This window comes from Dermacentor variabilis, chromosome 1 (genome assembly GCF_050947875.1).
Source record: "Dermacentor variabilis isolate Ectoservices chromosome 1, ASM5094787v1, whole genome shotgun sequence".
Taxonomy (NCBI): Eukaryota; Metazoa; Arthropoda; class Arachnida; order Ixodida; family Ixodidae; genus Dermacentor; species Dermacentor variabilis.
The window spans coordinates 112,008,118-112,032,546 of NC_134568.1; the positions used below are offsets into that span (position 1 = coordinate 112,008,118).

Here is a 24,429-nt window from a genome sequence, read left to right on the forward strand (position 1 = left end):
AAACGATCGCTCAATTATGCCTGCTTGCAGCGATCACGTCGCCCACTGCGCAACATTGAAGAGTTGGCGTTGTGTCATCACTTGAGAAGACATAAAAAAGCAGGATATCTGGTAAGTCTTACGCACACAAAATTTCATGCCAACCTGCATTGGCTTCGATTTCAGAAAGTTTGTTTTGGCTGATGGGGCTTCTCTTTTGACAATAAGCAGCTGGGAATGTGGCTGGCAGATGAATATGTACGCCGCCTCTGACCAGCGAAAAGTTTTGCCTGAAAAACGATATTGGTCGCAATCATGAGAGCAATAAGCTAATGTACGTGTGCCTATTACTCAATCAGTGCGTTCTTAACATCAACAGCCTAGCTAGAATGCATTGATTTCAAACTGCCACCCAAACATATGACAAAGAGACAGAGCGAACACTGCCTAACTGAGACAACTTCGCTAACTGCAGAAAAAGGAGATACCACCTCATATATACGCGAGACATGAAAGAAGGCACACCAACAGAGAAAGATGAACCAAAAATGCACCGCAATGTGTGTGAATGAGCGTTTGCAACTTGCACAGAACATGATACAGATAACATGCACGCATGACAGCATGGTGAACTATTCACGGCCTGAAAGAAACCTTCACTGGACACACACACACAAACAAAGGCTTCAAATGGTTCACCGTCGCTCATATTGCACCGTCTCCCAATGCAGAATGGTGCGTTAGAACCTAAGGAGATAATGCTAGAAGTAAGGAAATCCGAGGATGACCGTAGCCAGTTAGCTGAGCGAGGTAAAGTCTTCAAGTGCATGCGTTGCAATCCGTCAAGTCTCCACAAAGATGGCAGAAAGAGCTCATCACCTCTTTGGGTCATCTGCTAGCCAGAGAACTTCCAGAGAGCAGCCAGACCAAAATCGTCCTGGCTGGTTCTGGCAGCCCATGGGTAGCCAGAACCACCCGCCTGAGTAAAACGAACACCCGGCGGAAGTGCGTGGCACGGTGGGGTGAGCAACCCGAGAAAAACATTGGAGGACGCTTCAGCTTCACCTTTAACAGTGGAACGCGATAGCATTCAAAGATCCCTGACTGCTTCTCACGCTTCCTGGAAACTGCAGTCTATGTAACAGTAATGTTTACCGGGAAACTTTGACGGCGAACGCTGTGCACGAAGGCGGGCTTTCTGGTAGAAATGTGTCCTCTTGCGTGGGCCGTGATGCGGCGGAGGCATGCGCTATCTGGAGGTGTTGCAAGGAAGCGGGCGCGCCGCTCCATGACCTCCAAGATATTTGCATGCCGGCACGCGCAAATGGCGGATGCCGTGGCCTGTCTATATATGGTAGGAACGCTGGAAAAGGGGTTTGTTTGAGTTTTCGCGTAACAGAATCATATTTTCTCATATATTCAAATTACAATCTGACACTATTATGTCTGTAGGTTGTGAGTAAGTCGTACTTAACGATTTTTTTTCGTATTTTAGCTTGAGAAATTCAATTAGTTCAGTAACTTCCTTGCGCCACATGGAGGGCCTGGGTATGGGTGGTTCAAAAATCTTTTTGGTGAAACAATGTCTGTTGCTGAAAGCCGACGCCGGATTTTCCGCAACACGGGGCCCTTAACACTATCACGTTAAACTGAATGCACTTTGGCTGGCTCTGGTAGGCTGCAGTACCCACGGGTAGCCACAAGTGGAAAATCGAAGGGTCCCAATGTCTCAACTCTACGAACGGGCCTCTGCTTCAGTCTATGATGATGATGATAGTGTGCAGTTGGTTTTGATTTCAGTTTTGTTAGCTACAAAGCATCGACGGAAGGAGGGTTTCGCTTTTATGTATGCTTTGGCGCAGGCTCGATGCAATTTTCTGCTAAGCCGTTTTGGCGCCGGATGGAGCCAAACGTTTGGCACAAATGGCACAGATGTTTTACCCCTGCAACAGCATTACAAGCAATCATAAGAACAATATGTGCAGTGATTCGTAATAAAAATCAAAACTCAAGGGATGCCAAAATATGCAATTCCTGGATATGTATTATAAAACAGTTTGATCATCCCCCAAATACTATGTAAGCAGGAACATAATTCCACTTGTCAGATGTACTGGGGATAGAGGATCTAGGGATAGAGGATCATTTCTGTACTATAGTACAGGGTATCCTAGCTAATGTTATTCAAGATGGGAAAAAAATTGTACAATATACGATTATTAGACTTAATGTTCGATAATAAGTCCTCTTCTACCACCAGGATAATTTTTGTGTACATACTAATTACCTGGAAAACTTGAGAAGATTATGTAAACAACAGGGTGTCTACCAAGTTGACATTTCCAAATTCCCCGAGTTTTCCATGTTTTCCCTGAGTGACACAGAACTTTGTTTTATGTCAAGACGGGCTCCCTACATCATGTCACCCAATGGTGTCACTCTCTAGTAAGCATGTTAAAAAATAAAAAAACAACTTAATCCAGTTTGAATTGTAAGGAGTAGTGTTTATTTTATTCAAAAAGAAAACAGAAGAGAAGGGTTAGTAAAATGCACAGCGAATAAAATATCTTCGAAAGAAATAGTAAAACCCATTGCAAATCGAGTCTAACATTCTCTAATACGAATAAAAAAGATATACATACAGAATATTTTCGAATATGAGCTATTTCTATCAACTGATAGTAATCTAATTGGTATGAGGCCCAAAATTTATCACAAGTGAGATTCTCTCGCAATGGCTGGTAAGTCATCCTCAACTGTCCTGACATACTCTCAGCCCACACACAATGCCTCAGTGTTGCGTTTCACTGTTTTAAAGAATTTTTTCGTTTGGATGGGGGACACCTGCAACTCGGCGTCAGCCAACACTTTGCTTTTAGAGTGCAAGCTCCTTCAAAAAAGTGGCAGCCCGCTTCCTTTCCCAATCACTTCTCAATGCGTAGGTCCTTTATCTTCTTGTTCTCCTTCGGCTGCGCATTCGCCACCTGGACTATTTGAAGCATCCTCTTGGACAGTTGTACAGTCAGCGTCCAATTTTTCGGACTCCCTAGGGGCCACGAAAACGTCCGAAAAAATTAATACACGTCTTTTACAGCCCTTAAGGGCTCAAATCGCCACAGGCACGCCCGAAAAAGCTCTGAAGGCCTGCCAGTACACTTATTAGGCATATTGATGCTCGTACTGTGACAGGAAATGGCGGGTGCATGCGTGTATAATTAAGGAATACATACTGTGTCCCATGACAGTTGCCCCTTCCTACACACTTGTTATGCTTCACAGCATAACATTGCTGTAATGAACCGGCATTATGCAACGCGCCGTGCTTTCCGAACTTCGAAGCCAATCGCGATGACCACAAAGGCGGTGTTGGTGCCATTGCTGACAGCGACGAATTCTTTCAGTGAAAAACACGGCACAGAACGGCAAGAAGCTTAATACCAAATCTCAAAGCAGCTAGGCCTAGCACTGCCGTGGGCGGTCGTGGCTATGGCGGCCGGCAGACCTGCGTGCGAGTGTGCCGGTTCAAGGCGGCAAGGTTATCAAAATGGCGGCGGTTGTGGCTTTTATAAATGCCGTTTTGGACCTGCGGTCAAGGCAAAAAGTCAGGAAAGTCGGATGGCCAAGGGTTCTTGTGTCCGAAATTTCAGACGTTCTTATACATTGACTCTAAGGGGTACGTAGTGGTGTCACGAAGCCGTCCGAATTATCTGGCGTCCGGAAAGTCGTTCGTTGACTGCACACTGGCAAGTACTCCAGCCGACGACACGGCATCACAAGGCAATTCGTTACGATTCCTCTCTGTTACTCGAGCCAGCATTACCGCGACTTTCGTTCCCTTTCAATAAAATTACAGCTAATTTTCCCTGATAGAAGCACAAATTCCCTGAGTTTTCCCTGAATTTTCCAGACTACTCAGAATCCCTGAAAATTCCTGGTTTTCCCGGTTGGTAGACACCCTGAAACAAGTTCTCAATTTTTAATTAACGGCGTGACTTCCTATCGGAAAGCTGTTATTGCAACCTAAAACATTCCGATCAGTCATGTTCAGTGCGCTTTGTCATGTGCGATTATTTTTTCTGCGCTCTACTCACACAAAATACCAAAAGTACTGTGTGATGATGTACCTGCACATTAAGACACCAGTGGTCCAAAAGTGATTTGAAGGAACTAATTATTGCCCGAATCGGCAACTACCTGGAAGTGGTAAGCCATTGGTCTTGGCCTTCGCTTCCACTGATCATAATCTGTGTATTCCACAAGACTTACACAATGACCAAGCAGTTGCTAAGTCGGGGAAGGAGTGGAGCTAGTTCCTTCAATTCCTCTTTGAAACCACTGGTTTTACATGTAACCACGCTGAAATTTTATTTCACACGCAGCAAGTAGAGCAATGAAAAAATTACTTGAGACATAGCACGCTAAAAGTAACAGAATGGGATGTTTCATGATGCAATAACAGCTTTTCTATCAGATGTCACCCACCTAATTATTTTGAATACTTAATATTCTCTAATTAGCTACATAATTAGTACACAGAAAATTATCCTGGTGGCAGAAGAAAACTAAAAAGAAAACACTAGGTGTGTGCAAACAGTAATTTTAGAGACCAAATCGAATACCAATCAAATAGTACCAGAAGCAAATCAAATCAAATATTGAATACTTTTCGAATAAAGAAAGCTGTTTTCGCTAATATAACATGATGAATTTTTTATACGTCCAAATGGAGCATTCAGGACAAATAGGCAGTTTTTTTTGCATACATAGGACTTTTCAAAGAGCACGAATGATCACAATTTAGAAGAAAATATCTGGCTCCCAGAGCTATGTATAGCACGCTACACTATGCACTTCATGTGTTTTATGTTAACTATGCCTGGAGGAATTACATTTATCGCACTTCAGGTTCAACTTTATGTTTGATCAAGCACACTTGAGAATTTAAATTACAGTGGAACCTCGTTAATCAAAATTTCAAGAATACCAAAAAATTATTTGAATAAAACGGAGTTCGAACAAAAGAAAGCCTCTTTAAATATTGTACTCGACAGCTTGCGCAGTACAATGTGCAATACAGTGGCTGACCGATAATTCAGAATCAACAAGGACCGCCACATAAAAGTCTAAATAAATTAAGTCCAAAATATTTAAATTTGCAAAAAATAGGTCTTTATTCCAGAAAAGGCAAGAAAAGCTGGCCAACATGCTGCTGCCCACGGGAATGTGTGCTTGCATGCAACCTGGTGAGTGTATTTTAACCACTGTCAAAGGCTGTCGCTGCAGTTACATGAAAGTATGGTCTCCAAATGCGCCGAATCTCCATTACCTGCAACTTGAACAGAAGCCGACCATGCTCCGATATATGATCGCAGGTATCTTTGCAACTGTCATTTTCTGGCAGTTCACTCACTTAATTGCAACCCTCTTCAACGGAGAGAATGAGGGTGGAATTGGCGCCGTTTACAGCTGCTTGACGATTGCAATCGACGAACATTCATAATAGCAATGAAAGAAGTTGCCTGAGACAATGTTGCAATTTAATATGTAAAAGAACAAACCTGAACAAGTGGAACTCGCACAACAAACTGACAATGCAGCCATTCATAGATTAGCTGCTCGAATTGGCTTGTGCCATGGTTTGGGCAGAATAGGCTACAACTGGATCGACTAGGCAACTAAGCAGACCGTTACTTTCGGTTTTAAGGAGGTGCCAGCGACGTATCAAAATATTACTTTTCTGTTCAACTCAGTCAACTTGTTGACAGAATTGGCACATGGTTGTGCAGGTGAAGCAGGATGAAGTCTGAATTCATGAGCAATGCATAAAAAGGTGTCCGAAATTTCATCGTAGCTGTACAAATTATCAGTTGGTGACTGTGCAGTATTATCTAGGCCTTGTGCCTTACCATGCATTTTTGAAAGCACTGTCTCGGATGTTGTGGATCACTGAGTGAGTATGGCCAATTCAAACTGTAAATGCAAAAAGAAAGATAATCGCACCGGTCTGTCCCATGGACTACATGCCTATCAAGTAACACCACAGCATTTAACACTGGTCATTCATTGGTGATGCATTCATTTCACACTGAAGCGTAGTACACGATAACAGTATGATAAGATTCTGCTCATGTTGACCCCTGTTTGGTGGAAAGTCGGTGAATGCACTGTAGGCCTAATTGAACATGCAAAGCTAAGAAGCTCAATTTTCCCAATAATGTTGTTACAGTGGTTAGCAACACATTGGACTTAGGCCTTTGGCTCAAGCTAGTGCGAAAGGCGTGTTGAAATATTCGTTGCACGGTTCTAGGAGTTCAAATTTGCAAGAGTTTTTCCCTATTAAAGTACAATGTGATGCTGTCAAGACCAACTGATAAGTTCAAACTATCCATGCATTCGAATTAGGAGATTTAAAATTTCCGGGGTGTCATTGAATTAAAAAGAAATATGTATATCTACAAATAGTGACTATACGATTTGAAGACAGAGTTGAATAACACATTATTTAATTCGTTATTCTCAATTTTCAAATATTCACACCCCTACCAAACACCATAGCTCTCACAATTGTATATTGTACAGTTGACTTCCATTAATTTGACTCTGACAAGACCGATGAAATTGATTGAATTATATAGCGAGTTGAAATAAACAATATGCAGAAAAAGAAACGTCAAAACATACAGCTGATTCATTTGGCAGTATTTGCCTCATTCTAACACGTTTCTAAATCAAACGCATGCCTCTGTGTCCAAAGTAGAAAACTAACATTGATATACCATTAACGCTCCTAAAGAAAGCCGAAATCGAACGCACACTCGATTTTCTAGCGAGAAAAATGAGCAAGGGTCTGATATGCACACCTGAACCTTTCTATAAGGAAACGGTATATAACGAAGTAATGGCTATAACGAAGTAACTAGAATTCGCCTTGAAATCCCCATAGAAATCCCTGTATTTAAAGCTTTGTTTTAAGGAAGTGAAATTGTTCTGCCAATGGATATAATTAAGTCTTCAAAATAAAAAAATACCCAACCGTTGGGCTCAACATCGCCTTCCACGGGGTTCGGCACTCGTTCGCCATGGCAGTACAAAACTCCCACGTCGAATGTGTCATCGAGCAACACTGCTCTTTCTCACTGCCATATGTAGCTGCACACCTGGACACAAGCAGCAGCTCACCATTGCACTCCTCCATTGACCTTTCGCTCCTGTGCATCCCTGGCAGCGCGAGACACGCGGTAGTGTGAAAGATTAGTGCATTCACTTCTAGTTATCACATTGGCATTGGTGCAATCTCGGAAGCTACGAGCCGGCCAAGCCAAGCCAAGCATTGAAGTTCATTTGCCTCCTCGATCACACAGCCCAGCGCTGCTGATCGGCTGGGACACGAAAGACCACCACAATAAAACAGACGGCAGTTATCTAAAGACTGTTGCGTCAGGTGCTAAGTCGCATGTTGCACACGCCCAAAACACTTAAGTTGTTTTACTCAAATTTTATCGCATGCGTGGCCGTGTAGTGGTTCTGCAGGCTGCAAAACCGTCTTTTTATTTCTGTGCTTACAATTGTGTGCTCCATTGGGCATATATTACATGAAATGGCAGTAACGCATATAACGAAGTAACAAAGTAATTTCGGCTCCCCCTTTATCTTTGTTATAACGAGGTTCAAGTGTATGACACAGTGGCAGCCGGTTTCTTAAAAGTCAGCGTCACCACGATACACTCACGTTATGCGGCAGAGCATACAAACGCCGCGAACAATGTTTTTGGCTTAATTTTCCTGGCAAAAGGATATTTAAACAGGTGCACATTAGATTTGGGTACATACCGGAATCAGACATTGTGAGTTACCGCTATTGCTTCAAAATCTTCCTAGGGCAGGCCGAAAATAGGGGTTTTGGACGGGAGATGACGTGTTTTCAACGCGTACACTGTCCCCCAAGTTCTGCCGAGATAGACGCTGCCAGTAAAGGGGTGGTTACTGGGATCACCATAGGGGTCAGGCGCATGCATGCTGACTGGTCAAGTTCGAATTATGCAGCAAAGGCCAATTTCAGGATCGAAATAACGAAAGTTCACGCCCATAGAAATGCATGGGCACTGGCTGGGACCATCAGTCGGGGTGGAACCAACAAATCGAATTAACAGGAGCCTTATTAATGGGTCTACTGTACTAGTTTTTAATAGCATGGCTAACTATAGCTAACTAATGCCTACCTTGCAGCAGTGGTCAGCATTTAATGAATTCTAGCAGCTGAAAACCTACAATTGTATGGCTACTGGCGACTTGCTGCCCTTTTGCATATTAAATTATGAATACAGTAAGAGCGGACACAGGGAAGAGCGACTGACAATCTCTTGGTTCCCCCCAACTATGGTAACTAAACAGAAAACAGGAACTTAACAATTATTTTATACTGAACTGGAACCGAACCCATATTTTTAATGTCATCTTGGAACTGAACTTAAACCTGAAGTATTGGGAGGAACAATTCCAAACCGATATGACCACGCTTCAGCCCAGGGTCATTATGGCTGAAATTCTGTGACCATGCATGTGGCTGCGCTGACGAGAGCAGACTATACTTCATGCGACAATTCAGTGCAGCATGTGGAATGTTGCCTCAAAAACAGCCCTGTAGCTCACCACAGTAATCTCGTTGGTTCACTTAATCCCAAGCTTTTACAGTTTGCCATGTTCACACTGTTTGATCCTACTCTTTCCCATATCTGTGGCTGTATATGCTGGACACGAGCAGTCTCATCATATCATATGATGAGACTGCTCATTATATGATAGAAATTTTTAAATCTACTGTCTACCTGTGCTACAGCGTAATCCTTGTGTAAACTGTTATGTATATGTGCATTGGTTTCTTTTTTTCATTCCTTACACTTATATGATGATTTTCATTGTTTATTTCAATACATTTGTTTGTAGGTTGTATAGCTGTTATTAATTTGTATAGTGTTACATAGCGTTATGACTGTATAACGAAATTCTAACTTGTTAGTATAGTGTCACATGCGTTCTTTTTGTCGTCGTATTTGTGCCCCCCCCCCCCTATGTTATACCCTCGGTTGCAAGGGCCTCTAGGGGTATTTTGTATAAAGAAAATAAAATATTGATTATATGCAGTAACATCTGGAATTTTGCCTGATGTTTGAAAGTGACGCCAGTACTATAGTGGAATGTCGTTAATTCAAACCCGTTTAATTCGAACTGATGCAGTGGTCCTGTCAAAATTATATGTATTTCAATGTGTGGAAACGTCCGGTAATTCAAATGCGTAGGCATTGATGACAGTTAATTTGAAAATTCCACACTGCCAACCATGCTCTCAGCAGCACAAACTCACACGGCAGCACCTCCGACATGGCATTGCAGCCATGCGCCGGCTGCTGCTCCTATTGCAAGCCCTGTATATTGGAGCACCAAAAATTCCTTAAATTTTACAGTAAAGTCGGTGTGGTGCAGGTTATACATGACTTTTGCCTTGATGTGCAGCTTCACAGCACCAAAATTTGGCTAGAAGTGTCCCTTCACAGCAGCATGCACCACACTGCTAAGAAGCCACACTTCCGGAACTCGTCATTCGTGTTGGCTCATGCACATGTATTGTCAAACACAGCACTGCATGTGAGTCCTCCATTCAATGAGCTTTCTTTAATTAGAACAAATTTTAGGAACCCATCGAGTTCGAATTATCAAGAATCCACTATACTACATGTTTTAAAGCGCACTGCACGAACAAGACGTCCATGTAGCCTGCAGTTACTGGCGCCTTTCCATGCGTTAATTCTGTCATCAGTCCAGACCGTATCTCACCCGTGTTTCTTTAGTAAGAGGGAGAGCTGAACTTTGCAGTAGCGAAAGAGCCATGCGACCTTTTGGCACAGATCTTGGTGCATGCAAAAAGCTGACTTGGCACAGCAATAAACACTTTGAGCAGTTTCGAACATGCATCTATTCACTACATAGTCTCAATATTAACTGAAATGGACAATAAGTATAGCTGAGCCAGCTTTATGTGCATTAATGCAGCATTTAGGATAAAAATTACCAAACTAGTTTCATTATATTTTAATAAAATTGCTTTTCATGTGCGTATATTGTAGAATAAAGCCGCTTCTATCATTTCAACTGGAAAAAGGTTTGCTTGTTCACTATACTTCATGCAAGCAAAAAAATTAAAAAATCTGGTTGGCTGTATTGTGGCCAGAGCCATAGTGGGTTACATGAGACATCTTGTGCATGTTGCTGGAGGTGCATGGGCACTAGGGTACAGAAATGACCTAACAAAATACACAAGTGACATTTATTCATGCATTACAGAGCTTACATGCACCACAGATAGATCACCACACCCTATAGAATGTGTGCAAATAAGCCACAGCTACAGTTAAGACATCAGAGGTCTCTTTATATCTAAGGTGTAAAATCTCTCCTGCATAGCAGTGTCATATCATAAGAAAGCTGTTTATATTGCAACCATGCTATCTTCTTCCGATCGTGCAGGATTTCAAGAGAGGTCATTATTAAGTGTGAGTTATGCGCCAGCGGTTCAGGGCACAAATTACAATATAATTTTAAAGTGGCACCCTCAACTCTGCTAAGCAATGTACGACAGGTTCTAATCCGAGGTTTTTTTTTTCTTCTTCTTTTTATCTGACAGCCTCCTTGTGCAAGCTCTGTGCCACAACAGTACGAAGAAAATAACTGCTGCACTAAATGCCCAAACACAACGGCTGTACATTGAAACCTCCACTTAAGAGAACGCAACAAAAAGAGAAAAAAAAACAGCAAATGAAGGGCTGATGGCATTGGCCATAGTCATGGCTACGGCCACTACATTGACCTCCAGGATGATGATGATGATGATAGCGAGCTTTAGGTTGTGGTATCAGTTTTACCAGATAGGCAGCATAAAGATAATGAGGCTTTCACTCTTATGCTTCTTCGACGCAGGCTTGGCATAATTTTTTTGCTAAGATGTTTTGGAGCAAGATGGCACAAAGGGCTGCTCTTGGCACAATTTAGGACAATTGGTGTAGCTATTTCACCACTGACTGTTTCGCAGCACTCAGCTATAAAGGAACCCTGAAACAATTTAGACAATTTCTACTAACATACTGAGTCATTAAGGTCAGCCCTTCTGGTCATTAAGTGGTGCATTTAAGCACTATGCGTAAAGCATGCAATTTATTATAAGGTTTTAAAAATTTCCGACGATTACAATACTCCCTAATGCAAGATTTGAGCACAGCTTTACATGTGTTTTCATTTCACAATATATTGAGGCAAGGAATTTAAGACGGAAATCACTGCACCGACTGACAGTGGGCAAGTGCCGTCAGTGCCTTCGCAGAAGGAGGGGCAGTATGGCAACGATAGCATGACGAGCAATATTGAAGCTAGCTGTGGAAGAAAAAGATGACAAACGCGTGAGCAGTGGCACGAGCGCATTCATGCAGTTACGCTGAGGGGAGCCAATGAGCCAGCTGTGGTAGAAGACAATGACAAATGCGCAAGCAGTGGCATGTGCACGTTTGCGCAGTTACATCGACGCCGACGCTCAACCCAGGAACGGGCTCATAAGAGCTGTGCTCTAAAATGTACATCGCTACTGATCGCAGCACACCGCTCTCTTCAGTTTTTGGGTGCCACTGACCAAGTGACACAAGGTGGCCATATGACACCAGTAGGGCGAGCTATCCGATTGGCTGCCCAGGGCGCGTCATCGATAATTTTTTCAATTTTATGGTGAACAAATGTTGTTCGTAATAGTTGCAATGTTAATTCATTAATTTCTGTAAAAAGAAAGTAACAGAAAGAGAATGCACAAGGACAATTTATCACTACACTCAAGCACTTCCGGCACACAGCAAGTGTCGTGTGCTTGTGCTACAATGTGCTCCATGTTGTGCCAGCTACACGGTCTGTGTTGTTCTCAATCTATCTTTTCACGAGCACCATGGTTTGCCCTTGCGTTGTGGGCTGCAAATGTAGCAATCGGTGACATGTGAAGCTGCGACATCATGTCCCTCTGCAAGGCAAACATGCGAGCGGAGTACCTGCAGTGCTGGTTGTCGGTATCAGCACCAGCATCTACATATTCGCGGCCGTCACTTGACGCCGAAGGATTAATATATACAGTCGATCCCGGATATATCGAACTCGAAGGGGATCGCAAAATAGTTCGGTATATAAAATATGCATGTCAAAAGCTTCTCTAACAACTCCACAAATCTCAGGGCAGTTTCCCGATGTCGTGACTAAAGGGAACTTACCAATCTGTGCCTCCAAGGCACCTAAAAAAACAAAAACACAGCGCGATAACCAGAGCACTTTATTTTGGAAGAAAAAAACCTGTGACCTTTGCTTGCTTTTCCTTCTGCACCATCAAGTTCATTAAGCTGTCCTCAAGCTTGTTGACAGTATCCAAATGAGAAAGGCCAGCTCTTTCCATTGTGCCACAACAACGGCGAATGACGCTGAAAGCTGATGCAAGTTCAGCTGCAGTGCATGGTAATTGGTCCTCTTCGTCGCAACCTTCGCCGCTGCTCAAGTCTGCGTCCTTGTCACCCATGATGTCAGCCACAACCTCCGCATCAGCGCAATCCGCTACAGCGTGCATGCCGTCGTCAGCGCCGACGAAATCGCGTGCTGTAACGCTGCCTGGGATGGTGCCTGGGAATGCCGAGAGCTCATGAAATTCGCTGTCCAGGCATCCAGCGTCATCGTCTTCACTGTCAAGACATCCGTCGTCTGCAGCTACCACAAAGTTACCACAGCTACCACAAAGGAATTCTGAACGCCGCAGCGACCGACAACTTTTTCTCGCCAGCCTCCACCTATCAAATGATGTCTGCCTTTGTTGAAAAATCCAGATTCTTGCGTTTTTTTCGCGGCCATGGCTCCGGAACACGTGCCAAAAGCAGAAAGAAAACGCACTGCACCACACGAGTCTCAAGCCTTCGCGTTGGCCTCGTGAATAAAAGGAACAAAGCGAATCGAAAGACACACCCCTCCGCGTCTCCGCACTACCACAAGCCCAAGCTGCACTGACCTCGTTCGTCTCGCTGCACCAGAGGTGTCAGCCAACCAAAACACAGGAAATGGCACCTGCGGTCAGCGTGGTTTCTCCCTCCCACTTCCCTTTCACACCTAATCGCACTCCAAGTGCTCCTCGTCACGTGCCTTTTACCCACACGCCCCTTTCTCAGAGCGCGGGGCGGCGTGCATGAGATCGCGGGAACATCCCGAGAGATTCGTGAGGAGAAGCGTACTTGCGGGGGTGGGATGCGATGGGAGAAGCGCACTTGCAGGGGTGGGGTATGGTGGGAGAAGCGCACTTGCCGGGGCGCAGCTCAGCACGGAGTTCGATACATTGATATGCCGGTGCACGGGAGTTCTATATATGCAAACAATAGCAGTATACTTTTGCATGGGATTCCGAAGTGGATTTTTCAACTGTTTGATATAGGCAATAATTCGATATATTCGGGATCAACTGTACCACCATAGTGTTTCGCATGTCCAGTATTCGGGTAAGCACAAGCGCAAGTGTACTGGGCTTGGGCGTTTTACGGGATGAGCGGAGGCACCAACGCGAATGACCTGCGCAGTACAGCGACCTGGTGGCACAGTGCTCAACCAAACACGGAACTAATATAGCAGTAACCAAGTGTATTCTACTTTGCCGGTGGTATGAATTTTCAGCAGGAGCGTAATCATAAACATGTTGTTTTTCTAAATGTTTGAAGTGTTTTACACTTGGTTACAGCAATATTAGCTCTTTGCTTGGCTGGTTAAGCTCTGCGCCACTAGTTGGCTGGACCGTGCAGACCAATCAGTCCGCTCACGTAGGTCTACACTAAAGCTCCTTCATCACAGCAATAGTAGTATGGAGGAGCCTTAGTTTAAGCCTCCAGCCAACCATCAAGATGCCCAGCTAGCCTGTGGTTACTGGAATACCTGACATGGCCGGCACTGCAACAGAGTGCTTGCAATGCATGCTGCACCAGCTTGTACTTGACACCAATATTTCCGGGCTGGACTCTTTTCTTAGCCCGAGACAGTCGTTTGAAATCCCTAAGCAGCGGTCACCGCGTTAAGCATAAACGCGCCACCACAACAGGGGCACAGCAAATGCGGATGCTGACGCACCCCGTAACACAGCTCTCTTGATCACGGGGATCCCCAAGTCATCCGGGTCACGGCGATCCCTGAGCAATGGCAGACATCCCCGAGCCGCGGGGATGTCCGCCAGCAATTCCGACCCGGCAGGCCAACTGGACTGCATGGATGCAGAAGACTTGGAGCCTGAGCGCGACATCAAGTCCTGCAACTACCGCCCCGGCCTGAGCGGAGCCACCGACATATTCAATGATACATAGCCTCAGCCACCCGTGCCTCACACTCTATGGTACCGGGTGGTCAACACTCGCCGACGGAGGGTTGTTGCCGAGGAGTCCTCCAAGACACCACCCGCCCCATTCGACTCGCACGAACGTCGACACGGACCTGGCAGGCCGCGCCTGCTATGCCTCCCCACAGGGGACCACAAAGTGGTTTTCCGAATAAGAGGAGGTATATCACTACAACAAGGAGCGGTCTTACCACTGCGAGACGCGATACAAACCGCACTACGAGCCCCGCTGTCTCCGGCAGCGCGCATACAAGTACGCAAGGAACGGAACATCGCCCTGGTCAGCACCCCGGACCCTGACCTGGCGGAACAGCTGTGCCACATTCAGACCGTCCTGCTCAGCAGCAAATCATATTAAGTCTCTGCGTATGTGGCTTCCCCGGACAACTCCTGCAAGGGGATAATCACAGGCACCCTACCTATACCTACCGTGGAAGCCCTCATGAGCGATCGGTCACCTACCCCCATGATATCAACATAATCCAAGCCCGACCCTTCGGAACGAATGGAGCATGCCTCTACACCTTTGAGTGCAGGCGCGTTCCCAGCTACGTATATTTTCAAGGCGCAGAATTTCGATGCAGACCTTTCCGCCCAGTCACCCAAGTGTGCCACTGCTGCCTCCGAACAAGATATCGACACGACATCTGCCCATACCTACAACGGTGGTGTGGGAACTGTGGCTTGCTTAACCCAGATGGACACCATGAAGGTTACCTTCCGCGCTGTCTTACCTGCGGATCCGATGACCATCCCACCATCGACTTGAGTTGCTCGGCTTGTCAGAGGGGACCTGGGGCCCGAGCGGTGAAAGAGCGGCACCAGCACCCAAAGGGACCCAATACGACTCCACCAAAGCAGAGTACCAAGGTATCAACGACAAACCAACAACCTGACGACATTCCTAAGAATGCCTGCAGCCAATGACCTCACAGCACCGCCCGACCCAAGGAAATGAAAATATACCACGAAAAGAAAACCAAACAAGCACATGTTCAACCCCAAGTACCTCCTGCCATACGAACACCTGTGACACCACTCACAAACCACCCACCACTCCCTCCTGTGCAGTGCGGCACGAGAAGCGATGCCACGTGGCCGGCACTCCCGCAACGAGAACCCACCCATGCGCCTGGCTCAACGGCAAGTGAGGGTCTCAAGATTTCATCTGGTTTGGCAACCGGAGGGTGCCTGGCTCCAGACCCACAGCTGCAGCAATGGCAAGACCCCCTGGCCGACACTGGTAAGTCGCCCGTTTAGCAGGCCTCCCCAATACCTCCCCACCCAGCGCCGCCCCATGCACCAGTCCACTCACAACAAACCTGTGCACAATACATATTTCCAAACCCCAGAATTCACACAAGGCCTTACACAACTAGCTCTAAAATTTGTAAGCGACAGCCTCGAGGCTGTTAAAACACAAATGATTAAGGAACAAGAACCGGCTCTACAAAGAGTGGAGACTGCGCTTAATCAATGCATCGGCAAAATAGAATCTGCAATTAATCCCCTCTTCGATTTGTATGCTCAATCATTACCGACCCGTAAGCATAAACAGCCCAAACCTGTCGCCGCCCCTCACTCCCCAGCCCACGGAGGTGACCAGCCCACAGTTGGGGGTTTCGACCCCCGTAACGACTCAACATGGCCAACTCCAATAAGTGACAGAATTCGAGTAGAGCGGGCTTACCTCCTCCACCCGGGAACCAAACTTCATCTGACCTAACCATATAGCAATGGAATTGCAGAAGCATCAAAAAGAAACTTGCCCAATTGGCCGCATACATTCAACCCTTCCCGAAGCCGCCAGATATACTGGCCCTGCAGAAAACAGGGTCCGCGTCTCTATCCTTGCAGAGATATCATGCGGCCTCTGTAACATCGTGTAGCACTATTCTTATTAATAAAACCCTCCCCTTCATAGACCAAACCCCTGCCGGGGTCCTTCAGAAGGAAGAACCGAGTTAACAGCTCTGGAGATGATCCCGTCCAACCCCACATCGGGAAAAGGACTGTTGGTTGTCAACATATACAGTCCCCCTAAAGATAAAGGCACAAGGTTACCGGAAATTCTTGCTCAAACACGCTATACACATCGAATCATAGTGGCCGACTTTAACGCCCGCCATCAGCATGGGGTTATATAAATAATGTGCCAAAGGGCAACCTTATACATAACACTATGATGCACCATGCACTTACTTTAATCACAGATCCTACTATACTATACCTGCCTGGCGATTGGAAACCCGCCCAGATTACTCTTATTCCCAAACAGAGTAAATCCTTACTGCTTCAGAATTCATGACCTATCTCGCTCACAAGTCGTGTAGGCAAACTTTTTGAGCACGTGATTTTCCGGCAACTACAACCGCACTTAGAAACTAAGCATTTCTTCCCCAACACTGTTTGGCTTCCGCCCCAACCTACTTATTTATTTTATTTATTTCACGTATTTTCAAGGCCCGAAGGCGTTACAGAAAGGAGTGGAGTACTAAAATACTAACAAAAATATTAACAAAAGGCATTCTAAACAGCAGTCTTGAAGTTGGTAGAGCCGGTGATGAGTGCGATTGATGCGGGAAGGCGATTCCAGTCCGTGCTTGTCCTAGGGATGAATGAGTCATTGTACCGGTTTGTACGGCACAATGGCACCGCGGTTTTAAGGCTGTAGTCAGTGCGGGCCAAAAGATAAGACGGAGGGGCAAGAAGGGTTTCTTTTAAAAGGGGGTTCAAGTGAAAAACTTTGTGAAAAAGGGAGAGACGGGAATATTTGCGGCGTGAAGAAAGATCAGGTAAGTTAAGAGTTCGTTTCATTAAGGGGACACTTGCATAGCAAGAATAATTAGATAAGCTAAAGCGTGCAAAGCGGTTTTGAATACTTTCAAGTGTAGAAACTAATGAAGAATGAGTCGGATCCCGAATGGCTGAAGCATACTCCAATTTGGAGCGAACTAAAGTTTTGTAAAGAGTTTTAGCTTCAGGGAAGAACGGGCAGAGCTAAAATTACAGCGCAAGTAACCAAGCATGCGGTTAGCGTTTTTAGTAACATAGTCAATATGCGAGTGCCAAAAAAGGTTATTTGATATGTGAAGGCCGAGATACTTGTAAGGGGTAACTGACGTCCCAGGTGCACCATTAATAAAGTATGTGTGCGTGGCAGTGTTACGAGATATACGCATGGCCTTGCATTTATTTGAATTTAGTTGCATGCACCAATTAGAAGATCACTCAGTTACGCGATTAAGGTCGTCCTGCAGCTCTTGGGAATCTGAAGATATCGGCGCAGGATGTCCTCCTGCATATTAAAGAGACCTTATTAAATCACAAACGATGGACGGCCCGCACCAGAGCCATCCTAGCATTAGACATACACAAAGCTTTTGGCAACGTAGGACACGACCATATCCTCAGGACCCTTGCCACCACAGGTTGCTGGCACAGCCACCACAGGTAGGATCTGGCAGCATGTCTAAGCTTTTTTGAAAAATCCCACCACTGAGATCAGATTAGGTCCACTCACATCGGCCGCTTTTGACCTCCCAAACAGGGACACACCCCATGGAGCAGTCCTATCACCACTATTATTTAACGTAGCCATGGCCCCACTCGCCAGAGAGCTCGCTGATATCACTAAATTGCACCCCACTTTTTATGCTGATATGACCCAATGGGTGTCACAAGGCTCTATTGAGGAGGCCCAAGATGTCCTACAAACAGCTACCAACGTTATCGAATGGCATATTAGCATAATGGGGCTCTTCTGCTCGCCAGAAAAATCCAAATTGCTCACTATTAAGCCCCACAACTGCGACCCAGGCACAGACCTGTTCATACACGGTCAACAAGTGCCTAAGGTACATAGAATCAGGATCCTGGGTCTGCCCATCCATCTAACCTAGATGCGGGTTTTACACTGAACCTCCTCGATAAGCAAATAAAACAAATCTCAGGACTGGTTCGCCGGATTGCGTCGCGCAATCACGGTCTGTCTGAAAAGGACACCATGCAAATGACTGAAGCTTTGGTGGTCAGTCGCCTCACCTACCACCTCCCGTATCACCACTGCACTCAAAAACAAATGGATCAGGCTAATCATCTAATCACGTGGGCGGTTAAGACCGCCCTGAGGCTGCCAATGCACACTAGCATTACCCGCCTCCTACAGACTGGTGTCTCTATAATACCGTCCAGGAAATCATAGAGGCACAGAGGAGTAATCAACTTCTGCGCCTCACCCGAACACCCACTGGGCGAAACCTACTCCGAACTCTGGGGTGCAAGCAAAGCGACACGATCCCGCTAGAAGAGCCGTGGTTCCCCATTCCTGTAAGACTCGCAGCTAACATGCAACTCAAACCGTTGCCACAAAACATGAATTCGGACTGCTATCCGGGCCGACGTAAGGCGCAGGCTGATTGCTACGCCTGACGTTATCAAAGTCACGAAGACGTCCTCTATGTCAACGTCGCAGTCGGTCCGCTCAAAGGAACGGTCATGGGGCTGCCATGACGGAGGAAGGACACATTAAACTCTCTGCCTCGATTAAAACAGAGCGCACCGACATGGCTGAGGGAGTCGCATTAGCATTAGCAGTGGTGCATGCGGCTGCGGATTCTACCATTACAGAAATCTACACAGATTCCCAAAGTGCATACCGTTACTTCCTTCAAGGCGTAGCACCTAAGACGGTCCCACATATTTTACAAGACATCCCTTCGCTTCCCCACCACGTGACTATCACGTGGGTGCCTGGGCATGAGTGTGTCCCCGGGAACAAGCGCGTTAATGCACATGTCCGAGGTCTTTTCCTCCGGACCCTGGACGATCACTCACCCAACCCCATGGAAAAACCAGGAGAGGGGATCTGCACCTACCGCCAGATTATCACGTATTACAGGAATGGTAGACGAGATTTACCTCGCCATCACCATTCCCTTACCACCCATCAGAGTTCAATCTGGCGCCAGATCCAGACCAAAGCATTTATTTCTCCCTATGTGGCACATTTATTTTACCCTGGTCACCATAATCCACAATGTACCAGCTGCCGAGTGCCCTGGGCAGATCTTTTCCACTGTTTGTGGAGCTGCCCCATGCCCATCGCGGTAGAGCCTAATCCCAACCCTTCCCTCGTGGGAGGCCGCTCTTCAGGCCGCTTGCTCGGATGACCAGCTCTGACTGGTGGACCGTGCTTGCCTAGAGATGTTGGCCAGGGCGCTCCCGAACGTCTAGGGGCCCAACTACATTTAAATAGATGCAATAAAGTTTTATCCATCCATTCATCCAGAGCCAGTGAAGGCGGAGCTTAGCCCCAATCACTTGGCAAACAAGTTGAGGAGAAAAAACATGGCTATGGAGAAGGGCAACTTGTAATTTTCCATAACTCTCTTAATACGACATGCTTCACACAAATTCTCATGCAAATGTTTTACTGTAGCTGTACCCTACACGTCTACAAAATTTGTCCGAACCGTTTGAGGGACCCTTTAATAAGTGAGGCCACAAATCTGTGCAATTTTAGGCTCTCTCTATAGCTTTTATGCAGTCTTCCTTTTTATTTGTGAAGCAGCCCGTGAGCACGCTCTGGAAAAAACCAGGTTGGGACATGTACCATTAAGGAATGCCAAAAAAGTTGTATGTCCCAAGATCTCCACTCATCCCACTAAACATGTCACGCAATGTGTACAGAGTTCTGCTTAAAGTGTCTGTACTGAAATATACTTATCTGCTTTTGGTCAACGTTAGGCACTGCAAATGAGTCTTTTTTAAGCAAATTATTTTTTTTATTATGTGCCTTTTTTGGTGTTGCTATACACATTAGTTAACATTTGTTCAGCTCTTTTCTTGAAGTATTTCAGCTATAAATTCATGCAGTCACCAAAGATGATGCAGAAAGTGTTTGTAGGGTACATGTATTACATGGGTAGTTAAGCATTAGATAAGGTACTTCGCTTCATTTCCTACAGTGTAGAGAACTAGCATGCAACTCTTAAGAATCCAATGGAGGAGAAAATTTTTTGTTTGCGTGAAGGGGGGTGGGGGTGAGGGATAATGCGGTAATGCATTGGACAGCCGTCGTAGGGTACCACATATATTTTTTCTTTCTGATCTATATTAGTTACAGCAAACATGAAAATGCTGAAAATTTAGATAGCACTGAATGTGAGCAAAAGTTAGCAAGAAATGAAAGAAAAAATATCAGCATTTGAAAAACACATTTTTAACAACAAGACTCTGATGTTTTACACGCCATAACCATGACCTGATTATGAGGCATACTGTGATAGGGGATACCAGTATAATTTTAACCACAGTACACAAGCATTTTTTGCATCCCATCCCCATCGAAATGTGGCTGCCTCGCCCCGGGTCGAACCTATCACCTCGTGCACAGCAACGCAACGCCACAGCCGCTGAGCTATTCCAAAGGATACAAATGCACCTTTGGACCCTGCATGCATATTTCAGTGCAAACCAGCATGTCAAGCCCTAATAAGCATGCCTTGTGTATGGTTAAAGAAAAAGGAGGGGTTGGGGTTAAGCAGTCTCTTGCAACAAGTACACATACAATGCTATAACTTTTTTAAAAAAGAAAAGTGCACTACCAAATGTGCTCATCACAAAAGGAGCAGCAGCATAGGTTGGCTGCGAGAAGGCAATAAAAATACCTACCTTCTCAAGAAGTGCAGGCGAAATCAGCTCTGGCAATTCCTTATGCACTCGACTGGCAAGCTTCGTTAGTATATTGCCCATTACAGGAGCACCCATAATAAGACCCATGTCACAAGTGTTCAGGACATCCTGAAAGCAATTACAGGGATGTTAACAGCCTACTACTACTTATAATACACAACTTTTAAGCCAAAAGAGAAATCAGAATATCATTATTTTGGGATATTTGATGAAGTTGTTTCAAAGAAACGAAAATTCTTTCATGTTCAAACCCTGGGTGCCATTTCATGTAATACAAATAAGCTAAGAGGAAGCTTCAGCTCAGGCCTGACTCCAGTTTCACTATATGTTATGCTGTAGTGATGATGAACAACTAGACAGTGACAAAACTCTGAGTCATGATTCTAACTTTTTTATTTGACGAACTTGTGCCCAGAATACAAGTAACACTAAAAGCACAACAACAGCAACAAGCAAAGTCGGTTTTCAAAATTTGAACTCAGAGTCATGTGGCTTTGGCATTTCTACATGTATCACAGCACATTCCAGAACAATTGCTTGTGCTCGCTTACATTCGAGAATGGACAACAGCATTCACATCACACATGCCATGTGATCAGACAAGGCTCTACAACTAGAGAATCCATGACAGCTTTAAAGAATCTTCAGATACAGTAGGCGCATCGAGCAGATACTGCATCTGATCGATAGCAGTGGCAATCCGGTGAAAAATGGTCACCATTCCAAAGCAACAGAATGTATGCATAATTTAGGGTGTCCCACGCAACTCAAGCCAAACATCAAAAATATGCAAATGTCACGTAGCTGGACAGAACCAAGGTAATGTTGATTGCCGTCACTTGGAGATACACAGATTGTTTTTTCCATTCTGCCTAATTATATTAGTCTTATGAATTAACTTCTCAAATATTATAATTAGTTGAAAAGTGTCATTGAGAAAATTGGAGAGCAACATGAAAAACCCTTGATACAACTTTCTGTAGCTCAATACATGCTACATAAAAGTGTTTTTTCAAGTGCAAAAGAAGCCCACAAATACACGAAAAATTGCTGCATGACTGGCTGCTCGAGGCACTTTGTGTGTATTGTGGCACACAATTTGTGCTTGATCAAGAGACAAGCCCACTACACTACATTTTTGGATCAGAATAGTTGGAAGCACACTTTCCTCATTCTATGCAGAATACAATGTGGAGCACTTTATATGGTCCAGTTGGCATTATAATATAAATCAGAAGGAACTATGCAACACCCTACAGAGAAGACGATTTTCAGACAAGTGTGGCAAGTCAAGCCCACATATGATGATCCCACTTAGAGCGAACATTCAAATACTACAAACAGTTTCTCTACACACAAAATGTTTTACAAGGAGTCTATCAGAGAGCTATTCACTTATCGTGGCCTGGCACTCTGCTCAGTTCGGTTACAAAAGATGTAATAAACCACAGCGCGACAGCATCTCAACGAGCCAAGGTAGAGGAGAAGATTGCATTGTGTCTCCACAGCACATGCCACATGTTGGCAGAGCTAAGCTGTTTTCTATGCTTTCTGGGGGCTGAGAATAGCCACACATAAAAAGTAGAAGAAATAACTGCAGAATAATTTTCAAGCACTAATACCTGTGTCACACGGGCACATTTGGAAGGCCTTCCAGTCAACGGCCTTTGAAGGAGTCTTTGAACTCAAAGGAGTTGTCGCGCTGCTACATGGCACTTTTGAAAGGCCGTTGAGTGGGTCAGGCGTTTCTTGCAAAATTGTGTGGCGCTGTGGATCTTTATTTTCGTTTTCATGTCAAGAAAAGTTAAACAACATTAAAACCATTTAAAAGCACTATTATTTCATTTATGTTTGTTTATACATTGCCATACCTATATGTTTAGTTTTTAAATTGAGTAGCAAAACTGCGGCAACGTTTGCGCCGCTCGATGCGGCTGCCGTTTTGGTGTGTGTTCGCGCATGTCAAGTGGAAAAAACACTTTATTGAATAATGAATAACACTCATATATAGTATGTTTAGAGCATTTGGTTTGATTTGTTCTTTCTAACCGTGAGTACGAGCACACTGTGAATGAGAGGGTATGTTCGCGCTGTTTCCGCTTCCGTTGCTCAAAGGCCATCGAGATTTCGATAGAGTTGTAGGGTGCTCCGTTGACTCGATAGACTATTGACTCAGCGGCCTTCAAAACCACCCGTGTAGCAGCTCGAACTTGACCTTTGAGTCAATTGACTATCGGTTGGAAGGCCTTCCAAATGCCCGTGTGACACGAATATAAGTTACGACGTTATTAACTCTCACAACATTAGCGCTAAAATTTACTGTGGGTTACATTTAAAAAACAGTAACCTCCTGCCTTACGGCTGGCCACATTGACAGCGGCTTGGCGGCGTTCGCCACTGCATCGTTGCATGAAGGGCAGTGAAGCGAAAACGCAATGACGTGTGTCGCTACATTTTTTTACATGAAAACTTTGTCAGGGACATTCGCTCCATGAGGGTCAGGCTTTAATCAGTGCGGTGCCATGCCTAACTTTTCAATATTATTTTTTTATTTATTATTTATTTACTTTTCCGTCTTGGCTCATACATGCACTGCCACAACTGTGATGCTGCACAGGCAATCACAGCTGTGCGGCTTCGTTCAAGCATTTAGTATGTGCGAGGGACTTGACCTAGGACTACACCCCACTATTGGGCTACCATTACTGAAACAAACTTCAATCACCAATTAACAGCAGTGTAATGCAGTGCACCTTTATTTTGGGAATAAGAAGATTACAGAAAAAAAGTGTGCGCTTTATTGAAAATCTACCACAACGTGAATCAACATCTGTATATTTTTCGCAGAATCGCATCCTGGACATTGAATCACTATACAAACTGCGACTATCAGAGCTTGCATATTCAGATTTCAAAATTGATCCACAACTCTTCTCTTTGAGGTATATCAAACATGAATCCCACTACGAGTTTAGGAGAACCAACTTCATCAAGTTTAAATGCAGGACGAATTACGAGACACTACTGTTAAATTGGCAAATTCCTAATGTGTTAAACCTTTATCCTGCTCTGATAGACTTCATGGAAAACTGTTCCTCTTTGCCTGCTTTCCGAAACCAGGCAAAGAGATTTTTCTTAATAATATTTGGGGTTTTACGTGCCAAAACCACTTTCTGATTATGAGGCACGCCGTAGTGGAGGACTCCGGAAATTTTGACCACCTCGGGTTCTTTAACGTGCACCTAAATCTAAGCACACGGGTGTTTTCGCATTTCGCCCCCATCGAAATGCGGCCGCCGTGGCCGGGATTCGATCCCGCG

General features: G+C 44.9%; 1 protein-coding gene across 5 annotated transcripts in view; it reads right to left on the reverse strand.

The window, feature by feature from the left end:
• LOC142582953 (lysine-specific demethylase 8-like) overlaps positions 1-24,429 on the reverse strand; it is a 110,245-nt gene that overhangs the window by 75,589 nt on the left and 10,227 nt on the right. For 4 of the 5 annotated variants that reach the window (XM_075693142.1, XM_075693126.1, XM_075693116.1 and 1 more), the window contains exon 3: positions 21,089-21,217. The exons of the other annotated variant lie outside the window; for it this stretch is intronic. In XM_075693142.1, the coding sequence (XP_075549257.1) occupies positions 21,089-21,217 (129 nt within the window). The remainder of the gene's footprint in view (positions 1-21,088; positions 21,218-24,429) is intronic. 5 annotated transcript variants of the gene reach the window in all.